General features: G+C 37.5%; 1 protein-coding gene across 5 annotated transcripts in view; it reads right to left on the minus strand.

Annotated features, from left to right (window-relative positions):
• Positions 1–8: 8 nt before the first annotated feature.
• Positions 9–12,233, minus strand: part of LOC144958900 (oxysterol-binding protein-related protein 3-like) — a 104,562-nt gene continuing 92,337 nt past the window's right edge. For 3 of the 5 annotated variants that reach the window (XM_078891183.1, XM_078891181.1, XM_078891182.1), the window contains exons 22-25: positions 9,329–9,476; positions 7,978–8,104; positions 1,871–1,996; positions 9–463 (exon numbers count right to left, since the gene is read on the minus strand). In XM_078891183.1, coding sequence (XP_078747309.1) covers positions 358–463; positions 1,871–1,996; positions 7,978–8,104; positions 9,329–9,476 — 507 coding nt within the window. In that variant the 3' untranslated portion in view covers positions 9–357. The remainder of the gene's footprint in view (positions 464–1,870; positions 1,997–7,977; positions 8,105–9,328; positions 9,477–12,233) is intronic. The other 2 variants (XM_078891185.1, XM_078891184.1) reach the window with 1 other exon arrangement.

Raw genomic sequence — 12,233 nt, forward strand, 5'->3', positions numbered from 1 at the left:
CCATTATATTTTTGTAAAATAGCAAGATTCAATTCAAGATTTAAGGTTTATTTTTGGCCAGTTTGCCAACACAGAACAAAAAGCAAAAAAAAAAAAAAACCCTAAAAATTCTCGTACACAAAATCAACATAATCATATTATTGTAAATAAACAATAAATAAAGAATGTTTTGCTTTGTTTTGTTTTTTTAAGGGAAAGGCTACACTTTCATTGTTAATGTCTCCCTTTTCATAACTCAAGTGTATCTCCTTTGATTATCTATATCGGTAATTCAAATTTCAAAGCTCTCCTCCCTGGGATCCATTACTGCTGTAAGTAAAACTGCCTGGCAGACCAGACATAATGATAACAATAAGACTAGTAGAGAGGCATGAAAGACATTCGACAAAATCCTGGATCTTTGCGGTGCTCCCAGTATTTACTGCTGTATTCATAGCTCTCTTTGCCGTTTGCTGTTGTTTTCCTGTTAAGAAGAAATGAAAAGGATTTGAAAAAAAACATTTTTAAACATATAAATCATTTTTTTTCATTTTGTTGTTTATATTTTTGTCAAAAACAAAATGGAAAAATAAATAAATAAAAAAAATAATTATATAATACACATTTATATAAGGCATTTTCAGTTTCAACCAGCTCGAGGTGCTTCAAAATGGTTGTTACTGTTCCCAAAGCAGGTTATTAAGAACCAAACTTCCACTCTTCGCATTGCAAATTGTTTGTAAGGTGTCCCTTTTGTTTCAAAAACACCTTTTCAATATCCACAGCTGCATTTAGATAGATATGAACTTCATTACACAGGAGCCACCAAGTCGGGTAATGTGAGTCAAGTGCTAACATCGGGAACAGACTTCCTTTATTTTTCCAACAATGTCACCAACTGATTACAGAACATGATCAACTTTGATTTTTTTCTTAAAAGACACCACACCACCGAGACAGCCAAGACACACAGCAACAATATTTATTTGAATGAATGATTTTACCAGGTTTTCATTCATTTCTTTACTCTTATGTATCAAACTGGCTTTGAAAATAAAATGTTTAAATATTCCTTTGCTTTAAAATGATCAATATAGGAAACAAACTTGAGCTCTTTTATATAGTGAAATGACCACTAAACATGCTCAAAGCGCTTAACAAGGGATCCCTAGATAACAGCAGCACTTAACGTAATGTAAGATGAGAAGTGTTAGGTGATATTACCATTTTTCCAACAGAGACAACGCTGTTGACAGCCAAGTACTTTTACACCTAGGTAAAGTGAATAAAGAGCCTTTTCTAAGGACTCAACTATGTGCCACTCAGAGAGGGACTAAAAAATCCTGGACTTTCTGATCCAAAGGTGAGTGTCATACCACTAGACCACATAACCGCACAATAGTGAGGACATTTGACATTAACCATGTAAATGTCAGAGATGTGATTTGGGGGGGGGGGGGGAGGTTAAAAACCAGTTCAGCTTCTGCAATCACATTTAACATGTGTGAAAAGATCACATAACTTTTTCCCTCAAATAACATAATTGTGTTTAATCTCTGTTGGTCACATCTTCTATCAGACTATGGAATCGTCTACCAACATTTGGTATCATAGTGTATTCAGTGATATCATTATATGATATGTTCAATAATCCTTCATCAATTTCTATTTTTTTCCCAAAATTTATTTTATCAAATGTAGTTTGAGGCTGTCGACAAGCAACATCCCAACGAACTCTCGAGTACATTAAGGACGCAGATGATAGATCATCGTGGAGGCATATGATAGTCAACGTGTATACAAGTACAGGCCATGGATAAGTAAATAAGTGAGTAAATATCTCCAGTCATAATTAAAAGTCAAATTAAATAAATTCTTGAGTAAAACATACTTAAACCACATAGGTTGTTGCTCCTCAATTTTTTCCGACTCCCTTTTCTTTCTTCGGTCCCTCTGGGAGTTTTCAAGTCGGTGTTTTTCATTCTCAGCCTCCTGGATCTTTCCTTCTTCCAACAGTCTACAACAAACAAGTAAATAAACATTAGCATTAGAATTGGAAATAGCCTCAATGACTCATACAGTACTGGGGTAATTCCCTTCACAGGTCACAAAGGTAACAAACTTTACATATCACAAAGAAATAAATAACAATAAGGAAATGAAATAGAAGATTTAATTTAATGAAAGAAGACAGAAAACTTGGAAGTAACGTGTTTCCCCTTTATCAGTAAAACACGATATGAATGAAACACTAAGGACAAATGTCAACCTCATTCTCTCATCTCTCATTCAACTTTAGTGTTTCATTCATCATGTTTTGCTGATAAAGGGGAAATCAAAAACGTCCACAGCATCTGTTTCTGTTCTTTAAATTGAAGCTTCTATTAATTTTCCTTTTTGTTATTCATTTTTTCAAGCTTCAAGCAACAATATTTTCATTTTCATATCGTGCAGAAAAGGTCCCATATTACTGAGCTGCCAACCATCATCTTCTATAAACTGAGAGAGAAGTTGTCAATCAAGGAGACATTGGATGGCTGCCAACAGACTTAGGTCCAGAACCTGTCCAATGGCGTTCACGCTTCATCAGTGGGGCCTGTCTCCATCTCCAATGTGTACTCATTGTGGCAAAGAGCCTGAAATAGTAGGGGGAATTAGGCTAAAACCGTGCAAATTCTGGTTGAAAGCATGAAAATTTGCATACAGGTTGCTAAGACCCATAGAAAAAACATCTGATATAGAACCACTCTGGCAATCAATCATAACGTATCGGTTTAAGGCCTTATATTTTACCTATTATAGCTATATTAAACAAGGGAAATAACTGCGTAAAAATATATATTTTCTTCATATTCATTGTATTAGGGAAAATTAGGCTAAAACCGTGCACATTGGGGTTGGAATCCTGAAAATTGGCATATAGGTAGCTGGCACTTATGTTGGTAACAACAAGATATGGAGTGAGTAGAAAAGTGCCAGAAGACAATAGAGAATAAAAAAATTTTTCGCGGCGGTGGTGGGGTTTGAACCTGCGACCTTATTGGTACGACAACTCCGCCTGGCAGGTGAGAGCGTGGCTCTACCGTGTGAGCTATCCACGAACACAAAAAATTCGTTTCAAACCCAAAGTCATTTCTAGATCCCTCTCTCACCACACTTCTTGAGATCGCCGATTCGTTCGCCACCATCGAGAAGTAATTTTGACCAGCAGTTAAGCTTAATAGCCAATATTCTCATCACAAACATATAACATAGAAACGATTGAGACATTGAGTATGCTCCGGTGTATGGGGTGAATTTTTAATTCAGAAAAGTGAGTGGAGCAGGCACTTATGTTGGTAACAACAAGATATGGAGTGAGTAGAAAAGTGCCAGAAGACAATAGAGATAAAAAATTTTTTCGCAGCGGTGGTGGGGTTTGAACCTGCGACCTTATTGGTACGACAACTCCGCCTGGCAGGTGAGAGCGTGGCTCTACCGTGTGAGCTATCCACGAACACAAAAATATTCGTTTCAAACCCAAAGTCATTTCTAGATCCCTCTCTCACCCACTTCTTGAGATCGCCGATTCGTTCGCCACCATCGAGAAGTAATTTTGACCAGCAGTTAAGCTTAATAGCCAATATTCTCATCACAAACATATAACATAGAAACGATTGAGACATTGAGTATGCTCCGGTGTATGGGGTGAATTTTTAATTCAGAAAAGTGAGTGGAGCAGGCACTTATGTTGGTAACAACAAGATATGGAGTGAGTAGAAAAGTGCCAGAAGACAATAGAGAATAAAATTTTATTCTCTATTGTCTTCTGGCACTTTTCTACTCACTCCATATCTTGTTGTTACCAACATAAGTGCCTGCTCCACTCACTTTTCTGAATTAAAAATTCACCCCATACACCGGAGCATACTCAATGTCTCAATCGTTTCTATGTTATATGTTTGTGATGAGAATATTGGCTATTAAGCTTAACTGCTGGTCAAAATTACTTCTCGATGGTGGCGAACGAATCGGCGATCTCAAGAAGTGGGTGAGAGAGGGATCTAGAAATGACTTTGGGTTTGAAACGAATATTTTTGTGTTCGTGGATAGCTCACACGGTAGAGCCACGCTCTCACCTGCCAGGCGGAGTTGTCGTACCAATAAGGTCGCAGGTTCAAACCCCACCACCGCCGCGAAAAAATTTTTTATTCTCTATTGTCTTCTGGCACTTTTCTACTCACTCCATATCATATAGGTAGCTATGACCCGTATAAATAACACCTGATATAGAACCACTCTGGCAATTTATCAGAACAGTGCGTTTTTAGCACTTTTATTTTTTCCTATATAGCATTACTTATCCAAGGAAATAACGACAATACAATGTGCGATCTAAAACTTTAAATACACGGGTAACCATTTACGGTAGCTAACTGATGGTTATTTCGTGTTGTAACTAGTAGATAAAAGCGGGAGAGGGGGGAGAGGGAGTGAGCGGGAGAGACGGAGAGAGAAAGAGAGAGAGAGAGAGAGAGAGAGAGAGAGAGAGAGAGAGAGAGAGAGAGAGAGAGAGAGAGAGAGAGAGAGAGAGAGAGAGAGAGAGAGAGAGAGAGAGAGAGAGAGAGAGAGAGAGAGAGAGAGAATTTTACTCATTACTGTACTAACCTAACTAGTAGCTAAAATAGGGAGAGGGGGAGAGAGGGGGAGAGGGGGGGAGAGGGGGGGGGAGAGGGAGGGAGCAGGAGAGACAGAGAGAGAGAGAGAGAGAGAGAGAGAGAGATAATTTTACTCATTACTGTACTGACCTAATACACCCGCCCCCCCCCCCCCACACACACACACACACCGCATCTACACAAGTCCGTGCAAGGCAAACCGGACCTTAAACACTTGATCGTGCATCGGGGGCCGATACATTCTCTCTTACATGAACATTTGATCAGTTTTTGGGACACTTTTGACAATTCTGGAAATAAGTTCCACAGTGGTTCATGTCGATCGTCACATTTGTTGCAGGGTTCTCTTCTATAAAAGATATAATGTTAGCAAAAGCTCGACTTCTTTCAAGAACTGTGACATCATGATTATCATCAGCAGTGACATCTTTTAAAGCTTGTTTTTTTAAGTATCGTACATGACAAATTTTATGGTATAGGGTGGCAGTGTGCATCCTGAGCGACTAAATCTCCTCTGGCAATAAATGACAACATATCAGAATCTTTTATAGATAACGTTATTTCACGAATATTTTCTTCCATATCTGTTGTCATTACAGAATGGAGTACTCCCGATTCCATGTTTTTACAAAAAAGCACGTTTGTTTATTATAGCCAATCTCTAATTTTGAACGTTGTCTCATTATTCTCGTGGGTTGCGAAATATATTCATTCGGTGACTCCTCCAAGTCAAATGACGAAGTTTGGAATTCTTGTAGGGCAATTCTTTTAGATTTCTTTAATTCTAATCGCTAAATTTTGTTGGCATTAAATTTTACACGACAATACTTATGCCACTTAGCATCATTTTGTTTTAAGCTTTCAATAATCTCATTTCTTTATGATGAATTTAAAAAATAGATACATCCAAATTGTTTTCATCACAAACCAAAGAATTGAATTGTGTTAAATCTTCAAGAAGAGTTTCATAGCCTTGCCCTTTGTCATACCTCCTCGACTTAGAGGGACATTATAAACGGTCTATGTTATCGTTGGCATATCAAACACTTGTCCCAGTCTCTGGGAGCAGTTCTTTTTGCTATTGTATGTGTATCTGAAATCATGCAAAGGCATTCCTTTATTAGGCGTATGCAATATTCTTTCATAACTCTCTCTCTCTTTCTTTCGTTCTTTCTGTTAAAGACCTATCATCAGCAGGCAAAATGTGTGCAGTGCCTTACATAAGGACACAACAGTACAAATAGAACATTTCTCCATTGTCCCTTTGAGGTAAATAACGTAAAGTAAATAATTTGCCACAATACAGCATCATAGTGGCTGATGATGATGATAATGATGATAATTATAGCAATGAAAGTGGTATGCTGACTCTTTACTGTCATCAAGTTTGACCGAAATAGGTTTTAACTCACGTAAAATGATTATAGCAATTTTTCTTTGGAAAGAAAAGAAAACAGGAGGAGGGGAGAAGGAGCACTGTCCTTTGTCAACACCGGTATCGGCATTTATTGAGCTGCGTTCTGCTAGTCTGTAGGGGAGGGCATCCGGATCACCAAAAGGTCATCGATGCTTTAGGTTTTGAGAAGTCAGGTCATCGACGACTGAGAACTTCCCGACCTCCACTTAGTTCTCGATGCTTTTCTCGTCTCGAGAATCTTGGTCGTCGATGCTTCTCGTATTGAGTCCCGAGTCCCGAGTCTCGAGACTATACTGCGCGAGTGACGCACGCGTTACTAACAATGTGTACTATCTGCATTGTTCACCCCTCTCTCGTCGGCGATGATTCCAGCGAAGCTCGAGACTTTTTTGCGTCTCGATGCTTTTTTGAGTCTCGAGACTCAAAAAAGTCTCGAGCATCGCTCTAGTCATCGGTGCTTTCATTCAATACCTAGTCATTGGTATTGGGTATTGACGTTATATCATATTTTAAACAGCTAACAAAACACAAACGTCGTAAATAGATCAAAATGGTTATAGGTATCAATGTTTTATTATTATACAAAGTGAATTTATTTAATGTATTTTAAGTTTTAATACAAAAAAGCCATCCAAAGTTCAGTTGAAGTGCTACTTCTCGGGAATTCCCGACTTTTCCTTGGTCATCGAGTTTGGGAAGTTTTGAGTGTTGGTGGCCGATGACTTGAGGTATCATCGAGACTTCCGCTCGACACTACTAGTCTGCCCGTCTGCCCGTCCGTTTTAGAGCAATTGATTATACTTATTAAATCAAATGCATAAAAAATCTCATATTATAGAATATTGCTCGCTCGACGTCCTTTAAAACAAGTGAAATTGAATAATATTTACGATTAAATAATTTGTATGGTTTGTGAATCGAAAGTAAAGGGAAAGGAAAACATCCGCTTCGACGCTAAAAATAGTCACCAATGGGAATCCAAAGGATGACGTAAAACAACCTTTGCTCGGCTTGCCTCGAATGTTTACACAATAAAAATGAAAGAAATAATTGTCGTCCATTTCAAAATTTTCTAATCTTAAAAACCTTGTATCTCAACTAATACTGATCTCTCAGAGTGGTTCTATATCATAAATTATAGGGTTTTTCATATTCTACAACATATGTAATTTTCATGCTTTCAACCCTGTTTGCACAATTCAAGGGGTTTTTGGACCTAATTCCCCCTACTAGAAACTGCAGAGCATCTGGTTGAGCACTGCATTGTGACACGGCTGCCGGGTGTGTTCACAACTGTTCACCATTAGGCAGTCATTTCACTGCTTTGATAGTTCATCACAACATTGTCAAGTGATACCATTAGAACCTGCTGGATAAGGATCGCAACTTAGAAATCCTGATTTATTTTTCTATTTCTGTAGACCAGTTTTATTCTACATTCGAGAAATAGGAATATCTGTAATAATACCTATTCAAGTATCAATGTTGATGCATTTAAACCATTAACACATAACTTAAAGTACCGTAGTCCTTCTGGGCCATTAAGCCCTTGGAGCCGGAATTTATCCCATATCTATGGCATGAAATGGGCAATGCCAATTTCTTGCTACCCTTTGGATAGGACACTAGTCTATTGCAAAGTACTTTCCACCAGATCTAATTGACCTAGCTACTCAATCACTGCTGGGTAGACAGGGGGTCAAAAGAAAAAAATCTTGACTTTATCTGGGATCGATGTTGGTCCCTTTGCATGTAAAGCGAGTGCGCTATCAATTCATCTATCAGGACCCCCATTAACACATCAACAATTGATGTTTTTGTCATAGAATCTAATAGGATATGTCTTTAAAATCAATTCATGACTCTATGATAAGTCATTTTATCTTCACAAATATCACTAATTTATTGATTGAATGAACTAACCTCTGGTCAGGCCTGAATCGTGAGTCAGTAGGTGGCAAGAATTTCGACATGTCAGGATCTAACTCGTTGAGTTCTATGGCAAATCTTGTAAATCCGTAGTACAGTTCATAGTCCTCTGGCATTGCACCTGGAGGGGAAAAATTATGAAACAATCACATTTTAATCATTTGCAATAGATTCTGAAATGATGTTACTTCAATAATGACTTGATAAAATTCATATTCTCAAAAAGAAGGAACGAAATTGACGTCACTCAGCTCTTTGATATTGTTTTGAGCCAGCCATTTTTATCAGATGTTCTCAACTGTATCAATCAGACTATAAATGTTCAAAGTTACACATTGTTTAGTGTGTTGTTATATTATATCTGGCTGGCGGATGTTATGAGTTTGTTTAACTGAATGCATAGCATCAACATTTCTGCATCTCATCCAAACGCCTTATCCGATTATCATAGTCCAAATAATTCTATACATTGATCATCTTTCAGAGGTATAACTCAAAAATGTTATTAAGATTCGCACTGCCATTCAAAGTGTTCTTCAATTTAGAATCATTTTTTCAAAAAAAAATTCTATTTACTGTATTTAAACTACCAGAAAGTGAGCTTTTGATACTGTCATATATTGTAAGGCAAGGCTATCTAACATTCTATGTCCTGGCTTCTACTGTAAGCAATTTGCAGAACCATAGCTGCCAACTTTTCAAAGAGCTAAATCGGGACACCATATGTAGCATACTGTCATGACCCAAAACAGCAGTATGTTTGGACTATTATACAATATAATCTTGATTTAGAGTCTTTTTCTGTTCCTTGTTTTAATCATAATCCTGGGACGTGCAAGGGTCATTTCCATACATATAACAGTCCAATGTTTTTTTATTATGTTTTTTATTTTCTCCAAATTGCCAAATTGGGACAGTCCCAATTTCATCAGGACAGTTGGTGGCAATGCAGAACCACAAATCTTTAGATTTAACTACGAAACGGCTACAACAGCTTTCATTCAACAAGAGTTATTAAAATAGAAAAGGTAGTGGTAGAACAAATGCATTTAGAATTTTGAAGCTGTGATTTAAGGACAAATTGATCATTCATGAAGCTAAACAGAGCAACTACTGTTTCTCAACACTGAAGGTTATCAATTTTTTAAAAAATCAAGTTTGCAGATCTGTGCATTGTAATACAATGGCATTGATAATACAGTTTTAAAAACTTAAAACTGTCTGCGCTACAAAATGAATGTAGGAAAATATTTTTAATATGTTCAAAAGTTTATTTACAGTCTTTTAAAACAGAACTCAAGAATTCTCCATCCAAGGGAGTTGATAACAGAAAATTTTTACTTACCAGGCCTCCATATACACTTGGCCGAAGCAGCGTGTCCACAGAAGAATGCTTCGTTCCATTTGCCAAAGAGATTGTGTACAACCTTCCCATCAGCATTGCTGATGTTACCGTAGACCTCATAACGTTTGGATGAGTAGTGGTTGGCACCCTATCAGGAAATAACGCAATGTTGGATGAATTTTTATTCATGTTGGAAATAGGATGAGGAAGTAGATATTTGTTTGTTTTAGTTTATAGGCGTTTTACGGCGCTTGAGACACTGTTAGGTCATTTCAGTGCCAACAAAAAGAAATATGATAGAGGAAAAGTTGTAGGTCTGAAGTTAAAAGCATTGAGAGAGAAAGAGAGAGAGAGAGAGAGAGAGAGAGAGAGAGAGAGAGAGAGAGAGAGAGAGAGAGAGAGAAAGAGAGAGAGAGAGAGAGAGAGAAAGATAGAGATAGAGATAGAGAGAGGGAAAGAGAGATTTACATGGTGCTTTTTTATAAATTAAAACCCAGTGAAATAATTTTCAGGTTTAAAAAAAAACCCAAGATCACCAAAGAAATGCCCACATCAGACTGCTTCCCTCATTACAAAAAATTCTACCCACGGTCGAGGCAAATCAGTCATCATTTACCGGGACAAGGATATAAACACCCATAGAAAAGGACGACAGGTATAAGGGAATGAATGAAAAACCCATCACCCAGAGCCATTAGCCATTAAAAATGTCTGATTCTATCTAGGCTGTATTAACTATATTATCCCTCCTAACTATAAATACCTCCATGAGCGCACAGTCTAGACCGACATGAATTTATTTGAAGGTCTGATAACCCAAATTGTTATGGGCTCATCAGAAATCCAAATGGAATTTCAAGAAAGCAAACTGGGATGTTTTCATAGCAACATTAGATGACCAGCTTCCAAAAATTACAGATACATCAAGTGTAGAACATTTAAACGAAGCCCTCACCAAAGCCATTCTTGCAGCTGCAAAAGCAGGAATTCCAAGAGGTAGTCGACAGAATTACAAACCCTTCTGGAGCAAAGAAATTGAAAAAGCAGTAAATGCAAGAAAGGAAACAAGGAAAAACTTAGAGGAAAACAAAACCATTAAAAACAAGATTGAGTACAATAAAGCATCGGCAATTGTCAAAAGAACTATTAACAACGCTAAAAGAAAGAAATGGGCAGACACATGCGCTAATATTGACCTCAATCAAAATGGGAAAAAAGCATGGGCCTTACTTAATAATCTTAACAATGAAACCCTGAAAACCAACCCAAAGCCCATGAAAACTACAGAAGGAACAATCGTAGATGACCAAAAAAAAGCCATGATCTTCAACAAACATTTTGCTTCAGTAAACAAGGCATCAAAAAGAAGTGAAAAGGACAAAAAATTGATTAAAGACCTTAAACATCAAGAAAAGGCCCCAAAAGCTATCTCATACCTGTTCAAAGAGGGCTTTACCATGTCAGAACTTCACAGAGCTATGAAAAAACTCAAGTTAAGGAAATCCCCTGGACCAGATAAGATACACAATGAAATGCTCTTGCATCTTAGCGTGAGAGGTAAACAGATGCTTCTCAAACTTATAAATCTAACATGGGAGACAGGAATAGTACCAAGGGGATGGAAAAATGCTATTATAATTCCAATCTTAAAGAAAGATAAACCACCCGACGAAACGAAAAGTTACCGACCAATATCTCTCACCTCATGTGTTGGAAAGGTCGCTGAGAGAATGGTAAATAACCGATTATACTGGTGGCTGGAGACATGTGGCCTACTAAATAAATATCAGGCAGGCTTTAGGATAGGGCAAAGCACAGAAGATCAATTGTTTAGATTAAGTCAAAAAATAATTGATGGCTTTCAAGATGGAAAACATAGTCGCGGTTTTTGTTGATCTCCAACAAGCCTATGACAAAGTATGGAGGAAAGGGTTGTTATCAAAAATGATGGACTACGGAATTGATGGAAATCTCTACTTCTGGATTAAACAATTTCTCAGTAACAGAACAATCCAAACAAAAATTAATAACGGACTGTCAAACAGAGAAGTATTAGAGGAAGGTCTCCCACAAGGATCCTGCCTCAGCTGTACTCTCTTTCTTATTTTTATAAATGATCTACCAGAAGTATTACAGACAGAAAAGGCCCTATATGCTGACGATTTAGTTATGTGGTATACTACGAAGCACCTACCAATAGCCTCCAATAGAATAAATGAAGATTTAGAAAGCTTAAACACCTTCTGTGATAAATGGAAATTAAAAGTTAATTGCAATAAAACAGTCTACTCTATATTTACTAAGAGTCATCCTGTTTCCAAGAAAGAAATAACACTCTCCATCCAAGGCCATCGACTCACGAAAGAAGAAAACCCCACATATTTGGGCATACAGTTAGACAAACAACTATCTCTGAACAAACACACTCAGAATGTAAAAATCAAAGCCACAAAGAGACTCCAGTTACTAAAACGACTAGCCAGTACTAATTGGGGAGCAGACAAAAACTTGCTTCGACAACTCTATTTAGGCTATGTGCGTTCCGTCATGGACTACAATTTAGCCCTCCAAAATGTAGGTAGTAAAAACACACACAAAACCTTGGACAGAGTACAAAACCAAGCCCTTCACTTCATCTCCGGTGCCCTGAGATCGACACCCACAGCAGCATGTGAAATACATACTAATGTGGAACCACTTGGACTTCGCAGAGAATCAGCAGTGCTTGAAATGGTTGAAAGATACAAACGAAAAGAGGAAAACCATCCAAACAGAATTCTGGCAGAGAAATGGAAACCAAGAACAAGATTAAAACAAAAATCCCCGCTACACATTGCTAACAACTTGAATGAAAGACACAGACTCCCAGAAAACAGAGAAAAATCTATTTTAATCAGTCAAAAAC

Source organism: Berghia stephanieae, chromosome 13 (assembly GCF_034508935.2).
Source record: "Berghia stephanieae isolate SIO BIC M18660-M18661 chromosome 13, UCSD_Bste_1.3, whole genome shotgun sequence".
NCBI classification, from domain to species: Eukaryota; Metazoa; Mollusca; class Gastropoda; order Nudibranchia; family Aeolidiidae; genus Berghia; species Berghia stephanieae.